The sequence below is a fragment of the Ostrea edulis genome, chromosome 6 (genome assembly GCF_947568905.1).
Source record: "Ostrea edulis chromosome 6, xbOstEdul1.1, whole genome shotgun sequence".
NCBI classification, from domain to species: Eukaryota; Metazoa; Mollusca; class Bivalvia; order Ostreida; family Ostreidae; genus Ostrea; species Ostrea edulis.
Window position 1 is genome coordinate 74558593 of NC_079169.1, and position 25608 is coordinate 74584200.

A 25608-nucleotide genomic window follows, 5' to 3' on the forward strand; every position below is an offset into this window, starting at 1 on the left:
TAAAGGAAGAGGGATTCAAAGTGAACATATGATAGCATCTGCAAAAAACATAGCTTTTACTTTTTGCAGGCTCCAAGTTTTAAGATCAATATGTTGGTCTGTGAAGAAATGTGCTGCAGAGATGTATGATATTTTCTGTTATAGATTTTTTCAACTTGGGATCATCTGAGGAGGAGACTGTTAAGTTTTATAGTCATGCACAGTCATTTCTTCGGAGATTTAAGATGATGTAATGTACAAATTGTGTGCTTCTGATACACCGAGTACTTCAGATCTTGTCATTATCATGTGCCACAATTCAATAACCCAATCTTCCAAAATATGCATGGTGCATCCTAAATTTTCTTGCAAGTGTGATCAATGAAACGGAGTTGTATACACTATGTACAATGTGTACAGAATACTTGATGAGTCATATTATGAATTATGTAATATTCTTGACTATAATTCTATAATCTAAAAGCTACAACATTATGCTTTTACAGTATAAACATTTGAATTTTAATGTAAAGTGTATTTACAACAAGTCTCTTTGTATCTAATTTTCCCAATTTCCCATAATAATTTTATAGATCAATTCATAGAAGCTGGAAGGATTTATGGGAAAAATGATTGTAAATGTAAACTATTTTTTATGAATGGCAGCTTGAAAGCATAGCATTTGATTGCTTGAACAGAATTTGGATTTGCCTAATTTTATGAAGCTTTAGTCCAAAGATGGACCCAATATCTGAACAGATGTCTGCCTCATATGATTACTAGCAATTGACAGACATTTGTGTGTGTAAGGAATTGTAGTTTAAAGGGATTGATTCGCATCAGAAGACTGTTTTATTTGAATGCGATCCTTGATTCTCGCGTGGAGGATTTGTGCTGAGGAATTTCGGTGAAACCTGGGGGTTGTTTAGGGACCTTCAAGATGGTTGCTCAGCGATGTACCATGTGACCATGACTTCAGACTCTGATCTGTGGACTGAGAACAAGGAAAGTCAATGAATAGGAGTGATTACAAAATTATTGATAGTTTAAAAGAAAGGTTTACTGTAAGTGTGTCTGTGTGTCATCTGTTGCAGGCGATTGATCTTTTCTTGCATTTATAGGAGGCGATTACATTTACAGTTTGTACACCTGTCAGTTTGTGTTTGTGTAATTTAATAGCCAAATTACATGTACCTCCTTAAATAGGAAACAAACTGTGTTTGTATGATTGAATAACCAAATTACATGTACCTCCTTAAATAGGAAACAAACTGTGTTTGTATGATTGAATAGCCAAATTACATGTACTTCCTTAAATATGAAACAAACTGTGTTTGTATGGCAGATTAACTAGATCTTTGGCTGTATTTTAGAATGGGAAGCATGGAATGAAACATAAAGCAATGACACATATATGTATACATATGTATTATTGAGTAACCAACTGCATATGCATTTTGAAATACAAAAAATTAGAAACATAGAATTCGGGAATGTTGGGAGGGGGGGGGGGGAGGGGAGAGTGGTTTGTTATTGAATTTTATTTTATTATATCCATGATATAAGATTCATATGGCTTCAGATTTTGTAGTACTTGTAATATACCATTGTAATATTTATTCATTGATTTTATTTCTGTTTGGAAAATATTAACTTTGTGGTACAGATTGGAGGACAAGCATGATTGCAGGGGAGTAATATTGCTAGTGTTATAACTAGAGTTAAGTTTTGTTGCAGTGCAACACACCTCTGCAGGCGAAGTTCTCTTTGTACAAAGTAATGTATCAGTAACCTTGTTTAATTGTATTGATGGAAATTGCTGTCCTGATTAACAAGACCCTTGTTCTAAAAATGAAAACTATGAATGTGGAAATTATTGTGTAGGTTTATTTTGTGAAATTGGTTCAGAATATTATAGATTTATTTCTAGTAAAATAATAAAATTTTGTTCATCATTACTTTGTTGCTAATTAAGAGAATACACTTGTGAGTGTTAAGTGAGAATTCTATGTTTTGATAAATTCAATATACCCATAAAATTGCTAAAACTTTATATAAAATTTACATCAACAAAAATAAAACACATGTGTTGGAGAATTTTTGCTCTTTAACACTTGCATGTATTTATTTTGAATATATGTACATGTAAGGTATTATGATATTGATTTGCATTGCATTGTAGCTTTTTATTTTATCTCTTCACAGTTGTTACTGGAACATCTTGAGTGTTTGGTATCCAGGCATGAGCGGTCCCTCCGGATGACTGTGGTCAAGCGTCAGGCCTCGTCTCCGGCTGGAGTGTCCAGTGAAGTAGAGGTTCTAAAGGCCCTCAAGTCTTTATTTGAACACCACAAAGCTCTTGATGAAAAGGTACATTTTGTTTTTTAAAACATTTAGACTCCACAAAATAGTGTTCATATTTACATTTTAAAGTGTTCATAAGTCAATTTATGATCTTGGCCAAAATATGAATATCTTGGCATTGGTAATTCCCTCACAACAAAATTTTAGGAATGTGGTAAAGTGATTGTGTGCAGGTGTACATGGTATATGATCGAGTGACTTCGTACATGTAGAAAGCCAATATGAAATGGTCGGTGTTGCTGTGCTTGAATTCGTGATCACAACAAATCATTCCTGACTTACAACTGCGCTAGATTTTGAATGTAACTAAATAAGCTACTATACAGTAAAGTTTGTAGAGACCAAAATTAGAATAAGGGATCAAGGAACATTAATGCCCTATTTTAGCTCTGTATTCCCCCAAAAATCAAAATCATTGTATTGTCAGTGATTGTAATGTATTACTAAGCAGAGATGCATTGCTTTTTGAGTGATATCCATGTTTGTTTGTCTGACTTCACAAACTGATATACTAAAAAATGCAAAGGATACAAAAGTCTGTACTTTAATTTTCATCAATCATTCAAGAAGCTGGGAAATATAGGATCTCTCATGGTTTGTGGTTTGATATGATTTATATTCATCGAGTTGTGTGTTTTATATCCCTGAGCCTTGGATAGAAAACACACGAGTATACCGAACCACAAATCATGGGAGATTCTTTTTATCACATACCATTCCCCCCCCCCCCCCCCCCCCCCCCCCCCCACACACACACACACACACACACACACATATCCACGTCATCTTTTTTATCCCGTGTCAGCATGAGATGTCTTTAGAATTATTAAAATATTGCCTGATAATCTTATGATATTAGTCTCACTTGAATCAAAACTGTTTGTGCTGTATTCACTGTTAATTATTAGATGTTCAGTGTAAAATCTTGTTATCCTCGATTTTCTGGTATATACTGGATTTATGATGTTCCTAGTTTGGTTTTAAATTGTCCAATTTTACTACAATTAGAGGTTGGTTACTAATACACCATTAAATCCCCTGTCAGGTGCGTTTTCTTAGTGAAACACGGCACAGTGTTCCATAGTTGTGCTGTCTGTAACTGATGCTCAATATAGTAGTATACATTTTCTCTTTTAAAATCGTCTGATAAAATAATTCTACGAAATGATGATTGATATGAAGAATTAATATTTATAAGTGATTTAGTCATGTTACAATCTGTTGTGCTCGCAAATTTGTTTCGAAATATTGTCCAATATAGTAGGACATGGGCTGCCTGCCTCGCTTTTCAATCTGAAATTGACTCACAAAAATTCTACTTTATGTAGGTGGGTATATACAATAAATGAAAAAGTGTTGGAGTTTTATGAAACCAGATTTGAAAATACTGCTTGTGTGGAACATCTACTGATTGATCTGCCAAGTTTTTGTCTGTTTGTCTGATATTCCTCCACTAATGGTTGTAACTTGGTATAGCTGCATCATTTTAATGATGGGAATTTTTTAAAAAGTATCTTCCACGTTTCATATGTGGGATCATGGTGCATTATCTAGTGTGTCACACAGCTTTACATTTGTCTCTTTGAAGTGCATTTATTTTACATCTATAAGAGATGCTGAACCAGTGGGTGAAGCTAACATGAAAGATGATCTCTTTCACCCCAGTATAAAGAATGCTGTAAAATATCTGAACATTAATATTTAATATTTGCACCTGCTTTCACCAGAATATGTTTTAATTTTAGAATTGACATTCATTATATAGCTGATAGATGTTACAGAGCCACTGTTGTCATGTGATCTTGTATGATCTGCAGATTTGCAGTTCTGGTATCGAGGCTTGGACAGTTAGATGATTTGGCCCAAATGTTTAAAGTCTTCATATTATAATACAGGGTTTGACACTAAGGCACGTCCGACCGACCAAGTCTACTAAATGATAGGTCCGGTTGGGTAAAATGTCGATTTACTAGTCCGATTGGTCGTGTTTAAAAAATAAACAAATTTAAGATACTTTACTTTAAATCATAAAATATTTCATTCTTAAAAAAAAAATAACTGTCAATTTTGAACCGCATGATGACATAATCTCTATTTTTAGTTCTATTAAGTCGCGGTGATGTTCTACGACATCGACACAATGTTAATGTGTGTATAAAGTTATGTTTTGGTTAGATAGAATTATTGAATTCATTTTCATTAAAAAAAAAACCCAAACAGTTCATTTGAATTGAATATAAGAAAGTGTTTATCAAATTAATGAATTACGTCGTAAACAGTAATTTTCTGGTATGTGCAGGATTGTATATATTCAAATACGAATTCTCATCCTCAAGGAAAGCAAAAGATGTCCCAAGAATGAGAAAAAAGGAAAACGTTGGGAAGAAACAAAGCAGGGCTTATGAAATAGAAATTTTAAACAAATATTGCGGTCATTTTATTCTAAATGGATTAAAGAATTTCCATGCCGGTAAGAATTTAAAGAAACTGAAAATATGTTTGAAAGTAAAAGCATCAAATTGAATGACGAGACTAAAGATTTTTTTGAGACAATTAAATTCATTTTAGTTCGAACTTAACATTTGTCATTTAAATTGAGTATTTAGATATGGAGAATCTATCAGATTTTTTTCTGGAAAGTTGGTCATCATCATTTGAAGTAGCCCTATTGGTCTAGTGCTCAAAAAAGTTAATGTCAAACCCTGTAATAAAATTTTACTTTTTCGTTGTCAGGTATTTTAGCTGTAAGAATAATGAATTCTAATTTAAAGCATACCAATATGACCAAGAGAGATTATTGTGTATAGGCCTAATTGATGCCCAAAATCTCCTTTGAAAACTTTATTAAAGAACCATTGAAATCAAGACATTTTTAAAAATATGAAAAAGTATCAGTATGAAGCGTATGAATTGCCTGAATTCAGTATTTTGCTTATCAAGCAGCTTATGGCAGGCCCCCAAATCTCAGTAATACTAATTACCCCCCATCCCACCCCACCCCCTCAGGAAATCCTTACAAGCCTGTATAGTATATGCAGTAGCTAGATAGATCATCTTTTCATTTTGATTGAAAATTTTATATATCTTTATATTACAAAGATTCAGATGTGATTGCATGGGAATGAAAAACAAAATTTTATAGCAGATAAAGAATGTAAAATGCGACATGATTTGACATGTTCATGCTGTTGTTTGCTGGCAGGCACTGTTAAATTGTTAATATCGTCTTGAAATAATTGGAAATTTCTGTATGAAATTAAGAATATCCAAGTATGATTATGTCTCCCACTTTGTTTTTACTCTGTCTGTCCATCAGTCCAAAGTTTGTTGACAGTTTCTCCTACAATCCCAAGTTTTGATAAAATCAATTTTGGGGATTTCTATGCTATAAAGTGGACTTGATCAATGCCGTTTGTACAACAATTTGAATTTGTTCAGTACAAGATCAATGGATTAAAACAAATATTTTTTTTTGGATGAAATCAATTTTTGAAATTTCCTGTACTACATGTAATACAACTTGGACTTTATCATTTTCATATATGGGGACTTTTTTAACACAGTTTCTGCTACAGTGAATGATAGAAACTGGAGAGGAAGATGTTCATTACCAAGTGTTATTGTACAAGGCGTCTCGAGTTTTTGGATAAAAGGGATTCTTGGAAATTTCTATACTATAACTTGGACTGAATCATTTTGATATAGGGTGCCTACTAGTATAGGAGTTTCAAAGCTGCTCCATCTTATATCAGATTTGCATGAAATTTGACAGAAACATTTACATGTAATTTGAACCTAGTTTTTTTTATGTTGTAATTTCAGAAAAGAACTAGGGAAATTAGACAAATTCAGGTTTTTTTCCCTGGTGACTGCAGTGTTCTTTGTGTGTGTTATACAGTTGATTAAGTCATTAACTTGGGTGGATGTGGACCTTAATTGTTTCATAGAACCAGTACTAAATTATTTCAGAGTTGAAAATAGTTGAATATACTTGAGTGTATAATTTTTATGGAAGAGAATTTGTTAGAATCAACAAAATTGACTAGCATTAGACACATGATCGCTCATTTCTGATGCCAAGGCATAATGCTTGTCACATTGACCCGTTTCTGATGCCAGACAGTGTCCATTTACACTGTTTATTTCATGACCATCTTCATTGATTCATTTTTGTCTCAGCCAAAGTTAATATCAGAAAGACAGGCTCCTAGGTTTATAGTGTCCTGAAAGCAATATATAAAGTGTAACATAATGTTTTCTGCAATGATATCAAAATCTTGGGATCCATTCATGAAATGGCTGATGTTGTTCACCTACCTGTAGTATTTATTTTTATACTTTCATGTAATTTAGTCAAATCTGATTGGTTGAGAAGCATTTTAGAAAAACTTATTGTTACCCTCTGAGAACAGAAACCACACCCTCCACTGTTTATGTAGTGCTGAAGCACCCATAACATTACAGAATGTTGCATGCTATGAATGATCAACAAGGCTTGTCAGTGTCAGAAGAATTCTTGTGGAAATTTGTACCCATATACATTTAGCTCAGATTGATTGAAAAGCATAGAATTCTCTCTACAGTTACATGATATACTTTAAATCAAAAATGATTTTTTGATTTTTTTTGTTATCTCTGTGTGCTTAGTGATTGTCGACCCCGAAAGATTACATAATGTAAAGAAAAATGGTAATGTATGACTACTGCCATCAATTATTTGATAAAATATTGGCAAGCTATAATGAAACAATATTATCAGCATCATAATCCAGCAGACCCAGAAAAAAGACTACTCTGGCACCTAGAGGCGGTCTGTATTGAATAACTAGGAAAATCCATCATTTTGCCATTGACCCAGGCTGATTCCTGCCTTCTTTATCATGTTTATGGAGCTTTCTTTTCCTGATTAGCCTAGCATTGTGATATAGAGACTAGGTTGAGGCGAGAATGCTGCAACCCTCCAAAAATTGATTCTTTTAGCTCACTTTCTCTCTGATTCCAGCCTGAAATATTTGCACATACTTTTCTGTTATCAAGGGGGCTCTGATCAAATAGTAAAGGCTCCTGTTATTTATTTTTTTTTTTCACCACTAGTGTTATTTGTAATAATGTTTTTGTTGAATTACCATCTGTTAGTCTGTTGTAGTAAAGCAATAAAAGATGATAGATACTGGTTTATAATGTGTGTGTGTTGGATGTTCATGTCTATGAAGGCCCTTTGGCTTTCTAACCAATCTGCAAAAATTTAGCAAGAATGGCGAGCCGTAGAATAGGCATCCTGACATTAAAAAACACCTTACTGGACCACATATCTAAGAATGTTTGAAACTTACGTGGAAAAATGTTAGAAACTAACATGTAAATAACATGAATAGCAGGTAGTGTTTCTTTTGATTTGATTATAGCACTTCATGAATTTAGTATGCCAGGGTGAAGCATTGCAGTTTACACCCTCAAGTATTTTCACAAATGAAATTCTTATATTTACATTCTACTTTCATTTTTATTTTTGGTCAGAGTTGCCAGCTGTTTATATAGATGTACTATATTTATCAAGTAGTTCTGTATTCATACATGCTTTGTTTACCACTAGAACACGTTCATTATTACAATTTGAAAAAGTATCAATGGCTAAAACATTGGAAATGTGAATATCACATTTTTCTTTCCATGTAATTCATCTCTAAATAGAAAATGAACTAGAATTAATAGATATAATGAAGATCTAAAGATCTACAATTTTGATTGATTGATTGATTGATTTGTTTTCACATTAAATTGATGTTTGATATCGTGGTAGATACTGAAGTATGTGGTATATTTTGATGATTTAACTGTTCATTCTTTGTATTGTATTATTATTTTAGGTTAGGGAACGTCTTCGAGTAGCATTGGAGAAAGTTGCCTCATTAGAAGAAGATCTATCAAATGCTAATCAAGAGGTGTGTGTTATTGACAATAATATGTGTAGTGTTCTTTGATTCTGTTTGGTTTATTACTGCAAATCAGAATTTACAACATGCACATAGCCAGCTAAGCACTTTACTGGTATTTATGCAGACTAGAGAACATTTAATAGTACCTTTGTTTTGAAAAAACAATGACCAATATTCACAGGTGTTTTAATATGAATCAGTATAAGTGAAACTCTGCTCACATTTAAATGATTCCGATATTGTTAAAGCTATATGATCCAATGTTCTTGTAATATTTTTTAACAGAATTACTTTTTAAAGCAGATTAATTACTGGGTAGTTTTTAAAGTTATTAACTTTTCCTTAATAACATGCTTGAAAACATTTGCATGTAAAAGAACACAGTGTGAAGATTATTTAAATAATAAATATTGTGGGTAAGCATAAATTATAATATTATTTTTTTAGGCATCTATAAATAGCCCCACGTGCATCAGGGAAATCCCAGCATGAAGTTTATAAGTCAGATACAACTGTGTAACTTTATGACTGAAAGAGCGTAAAACAAAGAATTACTAAGAGATATTTGATAATTTTATTTTTCTTATGGTAAGGTACTGTTGTAACAAAATACACTGATAAGACCACCGATGATTAAAGTCTGAACATGAATGTCACTTGAATGGCCGAGTGACGGTTGTTTGTAAACACCACTTTAAAATCAAATAATTCTGGCTAAAACAGGTGAAAAAATGTATGAAATGTTGTACAGCCTCATGAATACGTATATGCAATTAAAAAGCGTTTTTAAAGGTGGAGAAAATTTTTTGAAATTCGGACCATACAACTTTAAAAGCTTTGTAGGAATGCAACGTAGATATATTATATGTTATATACATGTACATGAACTGTGATTATCAAAACATATAGATACATTTATACATGTTTTTAATTGTTTTTGTAATGATTCTATGATTTATTTGATACATGTATTCGTGACATTATCACTATGTATCTTTCACAGGTATTATAACAATGCCAAACTTTGTTCATTACTAGTTATTCACTTTACGAGAACTTCAGAGTAAATCCCGACATTCCAGTGGTAGCACAGAGGACAGCCTAAAACCCCTGAAACATGAAACAGGACCTCAGGAAACTGATCATCCAAAACCAGAAATACACATTAAGGTAGGACTAAAACCAACAAATTCTGAAACAGCATGCTTCAAGAGCCACTGTCCCACTCAATAAGCAAGAATGAATAAAATCTATCTTTGGTGTACTTACATATAATATGCAAATTTTATTTTTATACGCCCATTTTTAGACAGGACATTAGTACAGCATTGTCTGCGGTCACTGAGCTGATCTTTATTGGGTTTTTTTTTTCAATTTAAGCTATATTTTATTCACAAAATGAATGGGATCGGGCAGCAGGCATAGCTTATTTTAGCCCTCTCCCTACATCAAGGTCAAGTGATCTTTATTGTGGGTCACTGTAGATTATGTTGCAATTTTGATCCATTTTGACCTCTCTTGCAGGAGTTTTGCCCCTTTATTTCAATTTAAATGCTATATGGAGGGGTACATAATTTGTCTGTCTAAATTCTATTGGATCTTGTGTTTGAACTTTTTGAATACTGTGAAATCATCATTGTTCGTGGGGAATTGATGTTCGTGGATTTCGTGGGTCACTCTTACCCACAAATTTACGTGTTCTCGGACATTTTTTAAACCAAGTAGAGATATCTCTCCTAGTGACATTGTATCGCTAACCCACAAAATTACGTCCCCACGAACCAGCAAAATTTTGCTTACATACAAACTTTGGCCCCCACGAATTAAAATGATTCCACTGTATTATGTAAAATATGTTCAGACTAAAATTGATTGAAATTGACTTTAAAAACCATAGAGTTTTTCACCAAACTTCTTGGTGGTCATAATATATGGCCATTATATGTTTATGATATGCCATTTCTGAGAAGCAGCTTATCTGTGATGAGGTACATTCAGTATTATATTGAACGCCTGGGTGAGAACAGGGTTTACACATATTACAGACTTGTTGTGTAGATGATTATGAAAATTATTTATGTGAATTTTGTTTATATCAGCCTGTAGTATACATTAAACTGACCAAATCAAAAAGAAATTGTTTGTATTTAGCCATTAAATTGAATATGTAATTATTGATTATTCCTCTATGACACGATTGATACTTTTAACAGAAAAAGATGGTGAATTTTGAGCTTTGTTAAGAGCTATTTTATTCTCGAATACTCATAAACTTACTAAATTTGTGTTTCCCTGCAGTTTTGATTGTAGCATAGCAGCTGGTAATCATTGTTTAAACATTATGTAAATACAGCGATAAGCATTTATACCCACCGCATGTGTGCAAAAATATATTTTGAATCAGTTTAACAAGGGGAAATAACTATTGGGCAACTCAGGAATTGTGTATTTTCATTTTGTTTTGCAGCAAAGATTATCCAATGGGTCTATTGATCCAGATTCTGAGGTTAATCGAGTCATTGAGCTTCAGGATACAGTCGAAAAACAAAACTCCGAGCTGACCTCAGCCAGGACAAAAATACTAGAATTAACCAATAAAATCACAGAGATTGAGGAAACAGCCACCACTGCCACTAAAGATCTGAACAAAGCTCAGGAACAGTTGGTGAAGTTACAGAGGGACCTAAGGGAGGTAACTGGTATTATATTCTGTTAGGTGTTAACTTGTCATTTAGTACTGGTTAGTCAACTTGAGATCACATTCACTGAAATACTGTAGAGTAATTTTAATTTTACGGGTTGTAAATTTCAGTTTTTGAATGTTGTATATGATCGTGGTTTATTAAATTTGTGGAAACACACTGTAAAAAAAAATATTGAATTCTCAGAAACAGGTAAAAAGGTGTTTAAAATTTTCAGAATGGAAATCAGCATTTACAATGTACAGGTAGTTTCAGGGGGAAACCCCACAGAATTTCTACAACTGATACTAGTCTATGAAACACTTCAAGGGAGGTAACTACTCACAGCAATGCTTTTATAAACTGGTTTCTTATAGCATTCCTTGATTTGATGAGGATGTGTGGGATTCCTCTCCAGTCCCAGGCTGATAGCAAATCAGTGTCATATACAATTTCTTATTTGATAATGGTGGGGTTTTTCAGTCCTTGGCTCAAAGGGAGGATCAGGAGGAGAGGATAGCCACGCTGGAGAAGCGTTACTTAAATGCTCAGAGGGAGTCCACATCACTTCACGATCTGAATGACAAGTTAGAGTCAGAACTAGCCAACAAAGAAAGCCATCTCAAATCGGCAAGTCTTATCTTATTCTTGATAACATGTTGTCAGTTTTGCCTTGATCAAAAATGCACATAAAAACAGCATAGTGTTGAATGAAGTGTAAATAAATAAAGAAAAAAATTAAATCTTTAGTCCGAGGAAAAAGTGAGACAGGTACAGGAAAAGTTAGAGTTAGCTGAGCAGAAACTGCAGCAATCTCTGAAGAAGGCAGAAGCATTACCAACAGTAGAAGCGGAGCTTGCACAGCGTATGGAAGCATTGAATAAGGCGGAGGAACTTCACGGGTCAGCAGAGGATCGTGTATCCAGAGTGGAGCAGAAACTGATGGATAATGAGGCTGAACTCTCAAGGGTAGGCACCAGAAAGGACATGTTAGTTTGAGTCTGGAAAAGATTGCAACATAATATTAGATTTGAATATATGTAATTGCAATAACAGTTTGTCATATTATTTCATTATCATGTACAACTAAATTGATGACTTCCTTCGAAAAATATGAAAAGTTGAGTGCTCAATTAATATGAAAAATTTGAACATTTTGTGTTTGCCTTATAGGCCAGGATGAGGGAGAAGATGAATGAAGAACACAATGCCAGGTTGTCAGCCACGGTTGACAAGCTACTGGCAGAGTCCAATGAACGGCTTCAGCTGCATCTTAAGGAGCGAATGACAGCTCTAGAGGACAAAAATCAGCTGACTCAGGAACTGGAGCGAATTTGTAAGGCACTGGATGAAACTCAGCAAGAAAAGGTAGATTAACTTCATTGTCACATGACCATAGTCACATCTATTATACCATTTTGTGTCAATATAAAATCACTTGTAGTGTACATTAGACCCAACAAAGGACTAGGTACGTAAAGGACTATTTATGGCCCCCTCAAAGATAAAAATGATAATCACCAAATGATCGAGAATTATCCATATTTTGATTATCTGACTTTTTTTTTTTTTTTTTTTTTTTTTTTTTACAGAAATTGATTTAAACCATCATTTTGTGGCAAAAGACTCAAAATAGCAGAGAAATTGTGGGTTTCTGGAAATAATTCATTAAAATTCCATGAAACAGTTTCACTAATAAATAGCATCTTTTGAATATCAATTTCATCCAAACTTAAATATTGTTTAAATTAATTACAAGTAGTTAATGTCATTTTGAGATTGGAGAAAAATCACATTTCCGTATTAAAAAGAATTAGAATTTTCAGTTATGTATTTTTTTTCGCGATAATGAAATCAATATTTGTATTTTACTTTCTATTTAAGTTTAATCTTGGTACTCAAAAATATTCCAAATTTATTTCAATAAAGATATATTGAGAGGAAACTAAGAGATACAAGTTCAATATATGAGCCTCTGATAGAAGTCCACCTTTTAGCAGGTTACGTCATAAGGCAAAAAACAAAAACAATGTGTGTGTGTTTACGGTAACCTGCTGGAAAAAAATTTGATCGGTCGGAAGCTCAGATTTTTTAAAATTATTTATTTTTTTATTTTTTGCTATTTAGTGTATAATTATTTGTGTACCTGTTGTATATCGTGACAATTTTAAACAACCTCACCAACTGCTAGGAGTGGTGTTATTTCGTGCAATTCTCCCACAACTTTACATTCATTGTTCTTTAGTTGGTTACATTTAACATATCACCCGTGAAAAATGCTCGGCACTTACGGCCTCTGAGCAGGGAGGGATCTTTATGGTGTCATGGGGCTTCAGTTTTTACGGTCTCATCCGAAGGACCGCTTCATTTAGTCGCCTCTTACCACAAGCAAGGAGTACTGAGGACCTATTCTAGTCCAGATCAATAAGGGTTCTTTAGATTGAAGTCATGATATTACTGAGGACCTATTCTAGTCCGGATCCCCAAGGGTTCTTTAGATTGAAGTCCTGATATTGGTTGAAAATATCTATAAATGCCGAGGAATTTTGGAATGCTGCAATAACACTTATGAACTCTTTGAGGTTTCTTTGTAATACATCGAGCTATTACATATAGTTATCCATCAGATTTCACCATAATGAGCAACTCCTCAAGCTGTTACCATGAATATAAATAAACAGAAACAACTAGAATACCTAACCTGATGTTTTAATCTTAGTGTAGAAGGTATCCCAAATCACAGTCAAAAAGCTAAAATACGTTAGAAGTTACTGCAGATCAGCAAATTCAATACAAGAATTGAATTTTAAGACATTGAACAGCCAGCAGTTTGTATATATATGGACAGGCAATAGCATTATATTTTAAAGGAGGGATGAAAGCCATAGGAGAAGTTGACATTACATTCGTCAAAGAAGTTTGACAAGCAAAAAAGTAAATGAAATAAAAAAAACAAGTATAAAAACTATTCCCCCCCCCCCCACCCAAAATTACATGGGTTCGTTTCATCAATTGAAGAAAGAGGGGAGCAGTCACCCAATATATATTACTTCAGATATGAAAATGACCAACTTTGCATGTGGGAAAAAAAATTCATATCTTTTTAAGTTTATATCTGCTAAAACATTTTTAAGTGACAGATTTTAGACTTTATCAATCCACTTCTCTCCAATGATACCAGTTTTGTAAGAATTTTGTGGTAGAAATGGGAAAGTTATCAACACTAAACGTGTACAATCTGTGGCACTGAGCAGAAGTGAGCGGATAGTCGATTTGGGGGAAAGTAGGCTGAAGGCAGGCATGTAGCAAAAACATCAATATTTTGACATGCAAAGTTAGATTTTTTGACTGAATAGTAATGCAGTGAAAATATAAGCTTGAATCAATGAAGTGAATCCATGTACTGAATGTAGATTAAGAAAATGATGTCACATTGTAGGTTTACCCTAATTTTGAGAGGGGAAATGGAGCTTAATGTACCTAGCTCTTTGTTAATCATCATATCATGAAAAAATTGATTGCTCAAAAGCATGCAATTGTCTAATATTGCTGCAATTTTGAAATGATTCTTGTTAAATGATGTAGGAGAGAATATCAGACGATTTGGTCAGAGCTAACAGAGAGGTGGACACACTCAGGCAGCAGATAGAGCACCTGGCCAGGTACAAATATCACCTATAGAAAAGTAACTGGATATCCATCATTTTCTGGAAGTTTGTTTAAATAAGCATGATACAGCTTACATCTGATAGGCACTTATTTTCTTCACAGGCCAGGCACAGGGTACGTGATCAGAAGTCCTATGGATGAAGTCACTAGAAGGTCACAGCGGGGCAGAGAACAGTCACTTGAAGATGATCCGACCAAGGTTCGATCGCTATAATGGATAAAATTGTTTGATTCTTTGTAATTATGATTTTTGGGAATTACAAGTACAGTAGTAAAAAATGGTGTTTCTTTGAATTTTATACTAACAGGAGAACATTACTGGGTAATGTTGAATGTAAGATATCAACCTTTCTTCACGAAAAATGATCAAATATTTGAAAAAAGTGCTGATTATATTTAAATTTCTATTCCCCAGGTTAACACCCTGAATGAACAAGAGCATGAGAAGTTAAAGCAGGCCCAGATTCTGGAGAAACTCCAACAGGCATTTGATGCCAGTGACACTGAGGGCAGTGAGAACGAGTCGGTGATTGAGGCCTTTGATATGTGGTCCCCCAGTGGTCCTACTGATGCCCAAACACTGGCACTCATGCTCCAAGAGCAGTTAGATGCAATAAATAATGAAATTAGGTATAATATGAAATCTCTCATATTTATCCCAGGTCAGCCATCCAAAACTTGTGAATTTAACTGGAGGTCTACATTGAAATACATTGTAAATGCAGTCTACCACACAAAATTTCTGGAGTTTTTTCAATATGTAATGCACACTAAATTTCTGGCAGAGGACTGGAGAAAGGTTTGCAGGAAGCTTTTCAAATGAGTGTCTTAGAGTAGATCAGAAATATAAAGATCAGTCCATCATGTCATAGAGTTATTGAGGAATATACTGAATAAACCTCCTTATAGTATGTTGTTTTGGACACTGATATACTGAATAAACTTCCTTATAGTATGTTGTTTTGGACACTGAAACATGCATATATTGTAAATTGTACTGCAGATTTTTTTAGGGTAAGGAAAGCATTTCAAATCTTTAACGTTGCAGGTTAATCCAGGAAGAAAAAGAGACCACAGAGCAGAGAGCAGAAGAACTGGAAAGTCGGGTAGGGAGTGGTAGTCTTGATACGATTGCCAACAGATGGCGCACCTCTCCGCCATTGAGCGAGAGGGCGACGCCCACTACTCGTACATTACAAACAAGAGATTATCTTCAAAAGTACCACACCGTAAGTGGGGAGTCAGTGGTTGTTGTAATGGATGTGGTAGTTCCCCTTTTCTCTAGGTTTGGTTTTCTTCTTTACTTGGTTTTTCTCTCATTTCCTATCATCCCAGTTTAATCACTTTCATTATATTCAAGATTACATTTGATCTACATGGTAAGAGTATTTTTCCTCTTGGTGAAATTTGTTTTAATCCAATTTTTTTTTTTGTATTTTTCTAAAGTATTTTTATTGTTATTTCTGGGTTTGAATTGGTCAGTTGAAGTTACATAATTTTTCATTGGTTTTACTGACTCCCTATCATCTAATGTGTTGAAATGTGCTGATTTGAAATTTTACCAATGATGGATATTGAACTTGTGATATACATCCAGCATTCCCCAGACATGCACTAATGAATTGACATGACATATTACTTTTTGAATCTCCCAAGATTATAAAATGGTACTGAGATATTAGTTTTTTTCAGCACATTTATACACATTTTGCATGTCTTTTGTTTGATGTTGTTTAGTGCAGGTGTTTTTATTTTAAGATTTCATTTTTTTCTTCTCTGTCTCAGAAAAAAAAAAGGGTGAGAATCTCTAGCAAACGCATGCTACTCGGATGTTATGTCTCAGTTTCCCGAGCTCAAGAATTGTACATACATTTGCATGCAGTATATACAGAGAAAACGGACAGTAATTATAAGCCCTCAAATGTTAAAAAAGAGTTTCAGTTTTCGAGTCAAATCTTCTGGGTATTTACATACATACACATGCAACTTTTTCAATGAAATGTTTGGATTTTCAGGCCCCTGCTGGAATGTCTACTGCCCACCTATACACATACTCTTCCTCTAGTCCTCAATTAGCCACTGCTGCCAATGACCCAAATATATCACAGGTGAGTTCCTCTAAAGACCAGGTACAAGTCCTACACATTGGAGCACTGAATCTCAAATGTCACAAGACTAGGGTATGAAAGCTCTTAGAAGAACTTTTAAGCCAAGTCAGGTTGAATTATAGCTGAAATTTACTTACAAATACAGAAGTATTCAAAACTTTAAGGCAGATTTTTTTGTAGGACCAATAAAAAGTATTGCGCTGTCTGTCCTAATGTCCGGTTGAAATATCAAGCTATTTGGCCATAAAAAATTAATTATCTGGTTTTCTGGTCACTTTTACCAATATTTGATGAGGGAGGGAGGCATTTTTATCCCCTTGGTTTTTTTACCCTGGTTAACTGAATAAGAATGACGAGGGTGGCTTAACAAATGATTTTGATATTTAATAAGATATGGCAAACATATACCAAGGCTTGTGTACATGAAATAAACATTTTACAGCACACTGACATTCTCTTGATCAACTGATGGCTTCATAGTGTTTACTTATTGTTAGGGCTGCTTAACAAATTGGGCACTGGCCTTCCCAAATTAAACAAAATTTTGTCACAAACACAGTAGAGTCTAGAAACAAATTTGTGGGGAAAAAAACAACTGAAATACAGCACTTAAGTACTAGACTGGCAAGTCAGATTTCTGAACACAGTAAAGACCTTGGTGCTCAAGTAATGTCATCTGGCTGCAGTTCTTGCAACTCATTTCCACAACAGCATTGATAGAGATTCAAAAGCTAAAAGCTGCCATTTTTACTGTAGATTAGATGTTTGACATGGAACATGCATCCAAAATTCCACAGAAGAACAAAGTCTATAGAACCTGTTCATTCTGAATTAGAATCTTAAATTATAAAACAAGGTTTAATAACACAACACTGCATTAATTTTCTATGGCCTTATTTATCATGTCTGTAACAAATAGATTTTTATATGTATTTTCTTTTGGGAGGTCTTAATTTATTATAACAGCTTGTTGATCTGTGAAACAGTTACTATCAATATACAATAACTGTATACTGAAACAACTTCATTGTAGCAACTCGGCAGACAAACTGAAAATGGAAAATTATGTCTTGTACATCTTTTTATGGTTTCTAGAGGGTCTGACAGAAAATGAATAGGTTCAACAAAAACTATAAAAGTTTAGGTCCCAATATCCTGCAGTACCTTTTTCATTTTTAACTTCTCTGTGAATATTACTCATGTGAACAGATTTCCCCATTGTTAATTCATGTGTAAAAGTAATTGGTCTACAGTAATCCAGTTATCAAAAAAACTTATCACCCATGAAATTTAAAGAGGAATGACTATATATACATGTAACCTGAGCATCAGAATACATGTATGTTGACCCATTCAGTCAGAATTAGCTGCCTTACTGATAGCCTGTCTTTATTTCAGATGTACAGTAGGGATGACTCGGCGATTAATGAGGAGAATCAACAATGATAGCTTGTCTTTATTTCAGATGTACAGTAGGGATGACTCGGCGATTAATGAGGAGAATCGACAAATCAAGTGTGAATCTAGTCCCCCCACTCCCCGATCTCTAAGGCTGGAGCGAGCCGCAGCCACCCACAATGCTTCTGTAGAAGACACTCCAAGGTACTGCCTTCAGCAGGAGTCGCAAGTCATTTTATGCTGTAAAATCATTTTATTGGGTTTTGATTATACATTTTATACCTCCATGAACATGTTTTATTTTCTCAAACTAAGAGAAATTGTCCCCATTTTACCTATCCTCAGCAATATTAAAGAAACATTCTCAGGCATACAATGAAGGATGTACAGCTGTGTTTTGAAATAAATGAGTGCGATGGTACACTTAGATCTGATACCTAATTGTTGTTTTTGTTGTACTATCGTTTAATTTTCCTATCTTGACAATTGCAGTAGAACTGTGATAGACACTACCCAGTCATCACAGAGTCCTTTTAGTACACCCAACAGTAGTCAGGATTCTCTCCACAAAAACCAACAACAACAACAACAGCAGCAGCAGCAGAAGAAGAAAGGCATTAAGAGTTCATTGGGCCGCCTCTTCAGCAAGAAGGAGAAACAGAAAGGCAAAGGTCTTGCTCAGGAGCTGCTTCCATCTGGTGTGTAACTTCTTTGTATAGAATTTTATACATTCATCATAGACGGGTCATATTATGGCATGGTGCTTTGTATAGAACTTTATACATTCATTATAGATGGGTCATATTATGGCATGGTGTTTTGTATAGAACTTTATACATTCATTATAGACAGGTCATATTATGGTATGTTGCTTTGCGTGTTTCCATTTGTCGGCGTCTTGTGTGCTAGATAAAAACAGGACTTATAAGGCTAAGAAAAAGTCGTTATTTACTGTACATTTACTTCATATGAGTGAAATCTTTATTAATTAAATTTTTGAGAAGGTCTTTTTAGAACTAACATTTCATTAATTTAATGCTTTCAAATATTAGAGGAAGGGTTTAAGGAGATATGCTACACCAGAGAAATTTGATGTAGATGAAAAGTGGAGGATATGTACAACAATATTTTGAAGTTGAAAATTTTCAAATTTACTTTATTTTGTCAAAATATACAGTTTTAGTAGAAGGTAATCTGAAAAAAATTTAAAACCCATGCTGGACTCGAACCTGCAACCTACAGTTCAGCAGTCGGTATTCTAACCTACTGAGCTACTCGGCTAGGTATTTAAATGGAAAAGGAAATGTCAAATATTGCTGATTTCGATTTTTTCATCCATGTTTTTAAAGGAAGTCGGCCATTATGACGATGTAGAGTACTACCTTAAAGAAAAAACTTGTTGAATTAGGTATTAAACATATCCATACACTGTAGGAGCAGTTTATCGATTTTGAGTCTACAGGATCTGTCCTCGTTATACATTAAATGTGGCTGGTTATGTGTAGTGGGAATCCTGTAAGTGGTGGCACGAGTACGTGTAAGTGTCATTGCTATTGCAGCCGCAGAAAACCATCCACTGTAACTTCAGACCAAGAATGATTTATTTGGATGTTAATCCTTTCTTTGATTACTACTGTGCTGGATGGGCATATTTTGCAGCATGAGCGTTGCTCATGTTTCATATGATTTGGATTAATATAATGGATGGGCATATTTTGCAGCTTGAGCGTTGTTCTTGTTCAGTATGATTTGAATTAATATGAATAAAGACATCCTGCTGATCATATTGATCATTTTCGTAAAAAAAAATTCCATTAGCTAATGCAGAGAACTTATTCTTGTAACCAACATTCAATCCCATTAGACAGACATTGTTGAGTAGCCTATATGCAAATTCAAATCTGGTTTTTAATGTGAATCATTTAAGTTTTTATTTTTAAAAAGGCATGTTAACAGTACAGTATACAATATGTAAAAGACACATTTGTGGTTTTATCAATTGATGTGGACATAAAATTGCATGGTTTTGCCAACAGATTCAATTTCATTGGTATTTGAATGAAAATTCACTTTGTTAGTCAGTTGATTTTGTAGACTTGCTTACCCATGAAATTAGTGGAAATTTGATTCACAGTATGGAGGTAATTATAGTTTGAGGAGAGACTTGATGTTGTCTCTGTGTTTGACATTGAGTTTGTTTTTCAGGAGGTGGTTTTGCTGACCTGAGTGATGTAGGAGCTGGTGATGCCCTGACTCTAGGGTTAGGACAGTCAGAATATGACAGGAGAAAGAAGAAAAAGTAAGACCCTGAAATTGTTTAAATTCTTGCTATTTCCTTCCTTGCTACGCAAGTATCAGGTTTGAGACAGACACTACCTGTATACATTTTAGATTCAACTTGCACTTTTGAGGTCACCCGAGTCACTCAGGTGACCAATTGCAATTGGTCTGTGTCCATCGTCCGTCATGTGTTATTAACAATTGAACAATTTTAACTTCTTGATACCTGCCATTCCAATTCTTTCCTATTTGATATAAGGCATCTTTGGGACAACGGGAACATAAATTGTAAATTTCAGGACTCCAGCACCCTTGGGCCATTGTGGCGGTACAAAAACTGCCAAAGATTGACAATTTTCAAAAATCTTCTCTAAAACTACATCCAAAAGAAAAACTGAATTCATAGCCATGTAGAGCAAGATGGCCTTTACCAAAATTGTAAATTTTATGATCTGATGCCAGAGTGGGTCCAAACTTGGGATTTATAGTGTTTTTGTGTAAAACATTTAGATAACATCTTCTTTAATACTATTGATACGAAATTGAAAGCAGATAGATATTTAGAAGGAGCAGATAACCCTTTACTAAACTTGTAAATTTTATGATCTAAGAGGTAAGGGTTTGGGTTCCAGGATGGGGCCAAAATTATTATAGTGATTATTGTGTTTATATCATTTGAAAAACTTCCTCTTTAATTCTGCTGATACTGTATAAAAACTAAATGCATATTTAGGAAAAGCAGAGAGAGGTGTCTTTTTGGGGCATTGATGTCTTAAGAACACATATTGTTATATACTGCTGTTGAATACATGTATTAGAATTTAGCTTAGATATACAGAACAGGAAAAATTTTGAAGATTTTGTAGCCTTTGGTGCTAGTGCAAAATTTTAACTAATACTTAGGTGATCAGTAAGGCCTGTTGGCCTCTTGTTCACATGTAGGCCAGGTAAAATTTCTGAGAAAAGTACAGGTACAGGCCCTGACATTCAGTAACCTTGACATTAACTTTATTAGCCCCATCTTTAACTTCATTTTAACCTGATGTAAAATTTCATTAAACCAGGCATAAACTTTATTTAGTCTGAGGCATAAAAGTGACATTTTCAGTGAATGATGGCCTATGGATGTTTACATCGTGATGTATGCATCAGCATACCAGATTCAGAACTGTTGTATGTTGCTTTGTTACAGACATGAGTTATTGGAGGAAGCCATGAAAGCTGGAACACCGTTTGCTCTCTGGAATGGGCCCACTGTGGTAGCCTGGCTAGAGGTCAGGAAAATTGCATTGTTATGAGATAACTAAGCATATGTACTAAAGATTGGTAAAAATCCTATTCAGCTACACTCTTGATGTCTTTGACAGGCTAATTGAATATTATCTACAGCTTTGATTTTGCTCATCGTTATTTTTGACTATTTGAAATAAAATCCAATTTTCTCTTTTGAAATTTACATTTTTCTCTCCTCTGTCATTAAAACCTTTAGATGTTGAGATCAAGTTATTCTCAGTAAAGAGTTGATTTGATGACTTTTTTCTTGCCATCGAAACAGCAAAAGTAAATCTGTGAAAATAAACCATATAAAGTAGTTTTGAGATAAAGCTACTTTGTTTCTTTTCTAGTCTACATTGTGAACTTTATGATATTTTTTGTACAGCTTTGGGTTGGAATGCCTGCATGGTATGTGGCAGCATGTAGAGCCAATGTCAAAAGTGGTGCAATAATGTCTGCGCTCTCTGACCAAGAAATTCAGAGGGAGATTGGAATCAGCAATCCTCTCCACCGTCTCAAGTTGCGCCTAGCCATCCAGGAGATGGTCAGTTTGACCAGCCCCTCAGCTCCCAAAACTTCCAGTTCTGTAAGTATTAGGTTGAGAGAAAAAAAGTAAAGTATTTGTAAAACACATCCTTTGAAAACAAATAGTATGTTATATGACTTGTAAATGGTTTGATATTTCTAAGTTGCAAGGATTAGAATTTGATGTATTTTGTGTAAGGCAGGTCTAGGATTTCATTGCTCTATTTAAAAGGAGTGAAAGAAGTTTTAGGTCACCTAAGTCACTCAGGTGACCTATTGCCGTTGGTCTTCATCCGTCGTAGTCCATTTACAATTTCACATTTTTGACTTTTTGAAAATTACAAGACCAATTGTTACCATTTTTAGGTCACCTGAGCCGAGTGAGCTTTTTGGATAAAAATTTGTCTGTCGGTGTCGTCGTAAACTTTTCACATTTTCATCTTCTTCTCCAGAACCACTTGGCCAATTTCAACCAAACTTGGCACAAAGCATCCTTGGGTGAAGGGCTTTCAAGTTTGTTCAAATGAAGGGCCATGTCCCCTTCAAAGGGTGAATAATCACAAAATGCAAAAATAGGATGGGGTCATTTAAAAATCTTCTCAAGAACCACTGGGCCAGAAGAGCTGAAATTTACATGAAAGCTTCCTGACATATTGCAGATTCAAGTTGGTAAAAATCATGGCCCCCAGGTTAGGTTGGGGCTACAATAGGGACCAAAGTTTTACATGCGAATATATATGGAAAATCTTTAGATATGGGCCAAGGTGACTCAGGTGAGTGATGTGGCCCATGGGGCTCTTGTTGTTGAGAAGCATCTCTAGGATAAGAGGAATATAAATTGTGAAATTTATTACCTTACCACACCCTGGGGCCTTATGGGCGGAGCTAAATATGCTTTAAAAAAGGTCATAGAGTTTATAATGCTTAGTGATTGGGATGGGACTATTGCCCCACGGTTCAAATTTTCAATGGGCCATTTTCAAATTTAATGGGCCATCAACATATTTTGAAGGGCAATTTTCAATCAATAACAAATGTGCAGTGGAACATTATTTTTTTTAATGAAATGTGAACTATAACTATGATCTTTTCCACTGCTCTTGAAAATGTTTCTCCTTAGTTTCATTAAATTTTTCCCCTTCTCAATGGTATCATTGCTTTTATCAGCATTGGTATTTGACAACGATCTCTCGTTGTTATTTTCATCGTTTGTTTTTTTTTTACTTTCTGTCATTTCTATATCTGTCCTTGGTCTTCAGAAGCTTAAACGCTAAAGTAAAGATGAGTAGATGAGCGCGTGGTGTAAGAGGAAACAGTTCATTTTTTATCTATTTTAATTTGCATTGCTTCAACCAATGAGATTTGGTGTATCAGAGTACATAGGAATTAAAAATGAAAGTACAAAAAATAAGTAAGTCCTACTCAATTCACTTCCAGAGAAAAAATGTAACTTACAATCGATGATGAATGCGCACTTTGGCGCATAGATTAGATAATCTAATGCGCCAATTTTCATCTGAATGGGACTAGGGCACAGGGCCTTCCCAATCACTGAATGCTTAAATGCTTCAAATGTCACCTTTTCTTCTATTGTAATTAAATGGGAATTGTATGCATACTTGGAAAGATCATAAAGCTGTGCACAAGATTCCAAAATGAGGCTTCCATGCAAATATGAGACTCCCTGACAGGTCTGTTTATGGGCTATGGTATTTAGGTGACCGTTAAAGCCTTTTGTATGTACATGTATATGTTTGGAGTGTTCATGTCCTGAATGGTGGTCTATAAGTATACATCTGACATGATATACACTGTACTTCATTTATTGTGCAAAACTATACCACAGTTTGCTTGTTTTAGACTCTGGCGTTTGGAGACATGAACCACGAGTGGATAGGAAATGAGTGGCTGCCAACTATAGGATTGCCTCAGTACCGCAGTCACTTCATGGAATGTCTCGTCGATGCAAGGATGCTGGATCATCTGACCAAAAAAGATCTGAGGGGACAGTTAAAGATGGTGGATAGCTTTCATAGGTGAAAAACATTTTTTAAAAGAGCTTTTTACCTGTGAAACATTTTGTTAATTCCTGGAGGGTGTCACTAATGCATTGATCAGAAATTGGAATGTGTATCTAAATGAAAGACTTTGGGATCAACGAAAAATAAAGCTTTCTTTTTTACTGACATTGGTTTTTTGTTTTTTTTTCAGAACAAGTTTACAGTATGCCATAAATTGTCTAAAACGTGTCAATTATGATAAGAAAGAATTGGAGAGAAGACGAGAGGAGAGTTCTTCAGAAATTAAGGGTAAGTGATTTAGTGTATCACGCCCACATTGTAATGTAAACCAACATAACACTTGTGTTAATTTGAAAAAAGCCAAGTCAAAGGAACTCTTAAGATACATAATTGATTAAAAGGAAGTGACTCTTTTGCAACTTCAAATATTCGCAAGAGGAGGCATGGTGGGTTTCCTTACAGAAGTGTTGGGGGTATAGTGGTGGGTTTCCTTACAGAAGTGTTGGGGGTATAGTGGTGGGTTTCCTTACAGAAGTGTTGGGGGTATAGTGGTGGGTTTCCTTACAGAAGTGTTGGGGGTATATTTTTGTGTATGAATAAAAGTTGTACTTAGTATGCATGTAATATTCTTTACATTACGTGCTTCATTTTTATATCTGCTTTCTTTATCATACGCCCATCTTTTGATGGCCCATATTATAGTTAGGCTTTCTTTATCATATGCCCATCTTTTGGTGGCCCATATTATAGTTAGGCTTTCTTTATCATACGCCCATCTTTTGATGGCCCATATTATAGTTAGGCTTTCTTTATCATACGCCCATCTTTTGATGGCCCATATTATAGTTAGGCTTTCTTTATCATACGCCCGTCTTTTGATGGCCCATATTATAGTTAGGCTTTCTTTATCATACGCCCGTCTTTTGATGGCCCGTATTATAGTTAGGCTTTCTTTGACGTCTGTTAGCTTCTTCGTGTTCGGGTCATATCTTTCACACTGCTAGGACTAATAAACTTAAGTCATCTGATGCATCTTGGGGTAGGATTTTTTTTTTATACATTCTGTCGAGAACATTTTAGTCATGTTAAGATGTCTACAGCTGTAGGTGAAGTATTACAAAAAGACCTATGTTTAATTATCAGGGCTGAGGAGGGAAGATTTTATAACATGCCAATGCCTGCTGCAATACAAGACCTCTGTTTTTAAGGTCATATTTGAAAGACTCATGATTCTCACTTCTAAATGCTAGGCATTTGGCGAAGGAGCAATCACTACCTATTTTAATGTCTTAGGTTTGACGCAGCCATGGCATGAGTGGGGCTCATACTTGCAACCTCCTGCATCTTAGGGCAAAAGTGTGTTGCAGCCCAA

At 34.7% G+C, this 25608-nt stretch overlaps 1 protein-coding gene across 7 annotated transcripts in view; it reads left to right on the forward strand.

Annotated features, from left to right (window-relative positions):
• Nucleotides 1-25608, forward strand: part of LOC125683909 (liprin-alpha-1-like) — a 41255-nt gene that overhangs the window by 9182 nt on the left and 6465 nt on the right. For 4 of the 7 annotated variants that reach the window (XM_048925448.2, XM_048925447.2, XM_048925445.2 and 1 more), the window contains exons 3-21: nucleotides 2185-2349; nucleotides 8211-8285; nucleotides 9318-9449; nucleotides 10747-10971; nucleotides 11444-11590; nucleotides 11711-11929; nucleotides 12134-12328; nucleotides 14546-14622; nucleotides 14732-14828; nucleotides 15045-15259; nucleotides 15678-15858; nucleotides 16645-16737; nucleotides 18203-18339; nucleotides 18628-18833; nucleotides 20341-20434; nucleotides 21608-21689; nucleotides 22076-22276; nucleotides 24076-24251; nucleotides 24427-24524. In XM_048925448.2, coding sequence (XP_048781405.2) covers nucleotides 2185-2349; nucleotides 8211-8285; nucleotides 9318-9449; nucleotides 10747-10971; nucleotides 11444-11590; nucleotides 11711-11929; nucleotides 12134-12328; nucleotides 14546-14622; nucleotides 14732-14828; nucleotides 15045-15259; nucleotides 15678-15858; nucleotides 16645-16737; nucleotides 18203-18339; nucleotides 18628-18833; nucleotides 20341-20434; nucleotides 21608-21689; nucleotides 22076-22276; nucleotides 24076-24251; nucleotides 24427-24524 — 2815 coding nt within the window. The remainder of the gene's footprint in view (nucleotides 1-2184; nucleotides 2350-8210; nucleotides 8286-9317; nucleotides 9450-10746; nucleotides 10972-11443; nucleotides 11591-11710; nucleotides 11930-12133; nucleotides 12329-14545; nucleotides 14623-14731; nucleotides 14829-15044; nucleotides 15260-15677; nucleotides 15859-16644; nucleotides 16738-18202; nucleotides 18340-18627; nucleotides 18834-20340; nucleotides 20435-21607; nucleotides 21690-22075; nucleotides 22277-24075; nucleotides 24252-24426; nucleotides 24525-25608) is intronic. The other 3 variants (XM_048925446.2, XM_056140760.1, XM_056140759.1) reach the window with 1 other exon arrangement.